This window comes from Verticillium alfalfae, genomic scaffold (genome assembly GCF_000150825.1).
Source record: "Verticillium alfalfae VaMs.102 supercont1.1 genomic scaffold, whole genome shotgun sequence".
In the NCBI taxonomy this organism is placed as follows: Eukaryota; Fungi; Ascomycota; class Sordariomycetes; order Glomerellales; family Plectosphaerellaceae; genus Verticillium; species Verticillium alfalfae.
In genome coordinates, this window is record NW_003315038.1 from 979,376 (window position 1) to 982,650 (window position 3,275).

The 3,275-nt window shown below is 60.6% G+C and overlaps 3 protein-coding genes across 3 annotated transcripts in view; 2 read left to right on the forward strand and 1 right to left on the reverse strand.

Moving 5' to 3' along the window:
* VDBG_00310 (predicted protein) overlaps positions 1-371 on the forward strand; it is a gene marked incomplete at both ends in the record, with an annotated part of 987 nt that extends 616 nt beyond the window's left edge. Inside the window, one exon of the mRNA XM_003008583.1 lies at positions 153-371. Within this exon, the coding sequence (XP_003008629.1) occupies positions 153-371 (219 nt within the window). The remainder of the gene's footprint in view (positions 1-152) is intronic.
* An 87-nt stretch (positions 372-458) lies between these two features.
* Positions 459-1,382, reverse strand: VDBG_00311 (conserved hypothetical protein; the record flags this gene model as incomplete). The annotated part of the gene is made up of 2 exons (XM_003008584.1): positions 459-809; positions 882-1,382. 2 exons carry the CDS (start codon positions 1,380-1,382, stop codon positions 459-461), a joined length of 852 nt encoding a protein of 283 aa, XP_003008630.1.
* Positions 1,383-2,245: 863 nt separating this feature from the next.
* Positions 2,246-3,238, forward strand: VDBG_00312 (threo-3-hydroxyaspartate ammonia-lyase; the record flags this gene model as incomplete). The annotated part of the gene is made up of 1 exon (XM_003008585.1): positions 2,246-3,238. The coding sequence occupies one exon, from the start codon at positions 2,246-2,248 to the stop codon at positions 3,236-3,238; it is 993 nt and encodes a 330-aa protein (XP_003008631.1).
* Between the last annotated feature and the right edge of the window lie 37 nt (positions 3,239-3,275).

The following is a 3,275-nucleotide window of genomic DNA, read 5'->3' on the forward strand; positions in this document are numbered from 1 at the left end:
GATCAGCTGAAGCAGCGGGGTGTTCGCTGGGGTTGGCAGTGACAGCACCGAACCCGTACGCATCGTGCGAGGGCGGCTGCGGACTGGATGGCAGGACGACCGGACGACTATGCACCTTTTCTGGAAGAGCGCTGGACGGATACCTCCACAAGATCCGGGACACGGCTGAATGGGGCGGACAGCTAGAGCTTGCGGCGCTGGCGGCGCGGTACGGGGTCGAGATCAAGGTCGTCCAGGACGGGCGTACGGAGACGATCGAGACGCCAAGCGGCGGCAAGGACGGCAAGGCGACTGAGGTCATATGGCTGGCGTACTACCCCCACGGTTACGGTCTGGGTGAGCACTACAACTCACTTCGTAAGGCGGCGTGAAAGAAACGACTACGAATATAATTGGATCTACCAACAGCGAGGTCTACGTCTATCCTGTCTTTCGCCATAGCCGTAGGCGATTGACCTTTACGCGCCGACGAGGCTCCACACGTGGAGCCAATCTCGCACGGTTCCATCTTCGTTCTCACCAGCCTTGTGAGTGCGAGCGGGCTTGACAAGCTCGAGACGGCGCAAGCCGCCGGGTCTAATATCAGGCACGTTGATGCTGCCGTCGGGGGCTGTCGTGGGCTCTTCGCCGGGACGCGCGAGAAGTGCGAGGTACGTTTCGTTGGTCAGGCCCCACGGGGGACCAACTTGGGAGAGGGGCTTTCCTGAGGGGAATTCGAGACAGACCAGCCGTCCCCCGTTGGGGTTGAGGAGGGCTGCCATGCGGGCAGCCCACTTTGGGCGAGCAGACAATGGGAGGGCACAGAGAAACTACGTAAGTTCGTTAGCTGTGCTAGCCTGGTGTGGCGGGAGGGGAGCCGGAAGATGGCCTGTGTGACTTACGGTGTAGTCGAAGATGAGATCAAAAGTGGTTCCCTCGCTGATATTGCTCTGTTCAAGCCACTCATTGCTGAAGAAGTCGCCGGTGGCCCAGGCTACGGCGCCCACTGACGGAACGCCCTCCTTGGGCTTGTAGACGTCGGCGGTCTTGTCACCATCTCGCAGGGCTTCCCGGACAGACTTTTCGTTCTCAATGGCCTCGCTGGCGGCAGCTGGAGCAAAGTCCAGCCCGACAACATCATAGCCGAAGGCGGCCAGCAGCAGGACATCGTGGCCCTTGCCGCAACCGGGGACGAGGGCTTTGGGTCTCGGCGCGGTAGAGGATGTGACAGGAGGTACGAGATTGGGACGGCTCAGGAGGAAATCGTTGAGAGCAAGCGAGGGGCCACCACGGTCCCAGGGTGTTTTCTTTTCCTCCCAGAGCGCGGACCACTTGGGGCCGTGAGAGGCGAGGGGAGACATGGCAAAGGTGGAGGAGAGCTTGTTGGAGTTGTGGTCCGACATGACGTGTTGTTTCTCATGTAAGTGGCTTCTTGAATTGTGCGACTGTAGATTTCCAACATGGAGTTTGCTTTTCCCGCACTTAGATGTCGTCTCGCCGTGCTCGGGTTGGAGAAGGGAAGGCCAGGTTCAATCAAGTGTACCTACCTAGGTAAGCGTAGGCGAGGAAGCTATATATATAGATCGGATCATACGGGAGCAGAGCGTAGGGAGGTCCTCATGTGAGGGACGTCGTTTTATTCTTATGTAATCAGGCCCCGCCGTGGCACCTGCCACCAGTACCCGACGTCGCCGAGGAGAGGAGGCAGCACCCCAGCGTAACCCCAATGACGCTGCCCTGACTGCCTAAGTGACCCCTGCCTCCAGACTTCGTCTCGGCGACCCAAGATCCCCATGACCAACCCTAACAGTATCGGGCCTCGACAGCTTTCTTGCTCCGATTTCTAATCTTAAAACATCAACGAATGAATACCCTCTGCCCCCGTCCAGGTTCGATGCGAACCGACACGATGCGGCGAGGCCGCTTGTTTCGCCGAGTTACTGGCTCACCCTGCGTCTTCGGGGTTCCACCTCCGCACCCACAGCCATTTTAGGCCGATACTCGCACCGGTCTCTGCCGCCGCTTCGGTCTTCTGCACTTGGGGGGTGTTCTGTTCATAAGCTTGACAGCTTTCGCACCTCGGCCTCGATAGCTTCGCTTTAACCATTCACCATCACCACCTCCGCCACCATGGCTGACCTTGCCACCTGCCGTCCCCTCACCCGGGACTCGGTCATCGAGGCTCACGCCCTCATCAAGCCCCTCGTTCACCTGACCCCCGTCCTGACGAACAGGACTCTCAATGAGTTGGCTTCCACCCCACGCCATGTCGCCTCGCTCACCGGCACAACATGGCAAGGCCGCACACCAGCCAAGCCCACTCTTCGCCTCTATTTCAAGTGCGAGAATTTGCAGCGCATCGGTGCTTTCAAGGCCCGCGGCGCGTTTCATGCCATTGAGCGCCTCAAGATGGAGCCTGGATGGCGCGAGGGCGGCGGCGCCCAGCGGGGCGTGCCACACACAGTTCCGGAAACACGCCCAAGCCCTGGCCCTCGCCGCCCGCGAGAGCTCCATCCCTGCTCATATTGTCATGCCCTCCGTGTCCCGCCCCAATAAGGTCGCCGCCACAAAGGGCTACGGCGCCATCGTATACCCGAGCGGCTCCACGAGCGTCGAGCGTGAGGCCGTCGCCAACGAGGTCATCGCCGCCACCGGCGCACGCCTCGTCCCGCCCTACGACCACCCCGACATCATGCTCGGCCAGGGAACCATGGGCCTCGAGTTTCAGGACCAGGCGCGAGACCTGCTGCCCGCCGGGAAGAGAGACCTCGACGCCATCGTGACACCCTGTGGAGGTGGCGGGATGCTCTCTGGCGTTGCCCTGAGCTGCGAGGGAACTGGTATCCGCGTCTACGGGTCAGAGCCGGAGTATGAGGGCGCTGACGACGCCAAGCGTGGCTACGAGGCGGGCAAGCGTGTTGAGACCGTCAAGAGTCGAACCATTGCCGATGGTCTGCGCACTCCCCTCGGCGTCCACCCGTGGGGCGTCATCTATGAACGCAAGCTCGTGAGCGCCATGTTTTCTGTATCCGAGGATGACATCTTGCAAGCGACGAAGCTCGTTTTTGAGCGGTTCAAGCTCGTCATCGAGCCAAGTGCCGCCGTGCCATTGGCCACTGCGCTCTACAACGAAGACTTCAGAGCCATGGTGGAGAGGGAAGCTGGCGAGGCTGGCTGGGATCTGGGGCTTGTTTTCAGCGGAGGCAACATTGCTGTGGATGGGCTAGCCGAGCTCTTCGCGGCGAAACAGCAGCCATAAGTATAGTCATGGTGGATTGGGACCTGAAGCTACCGCT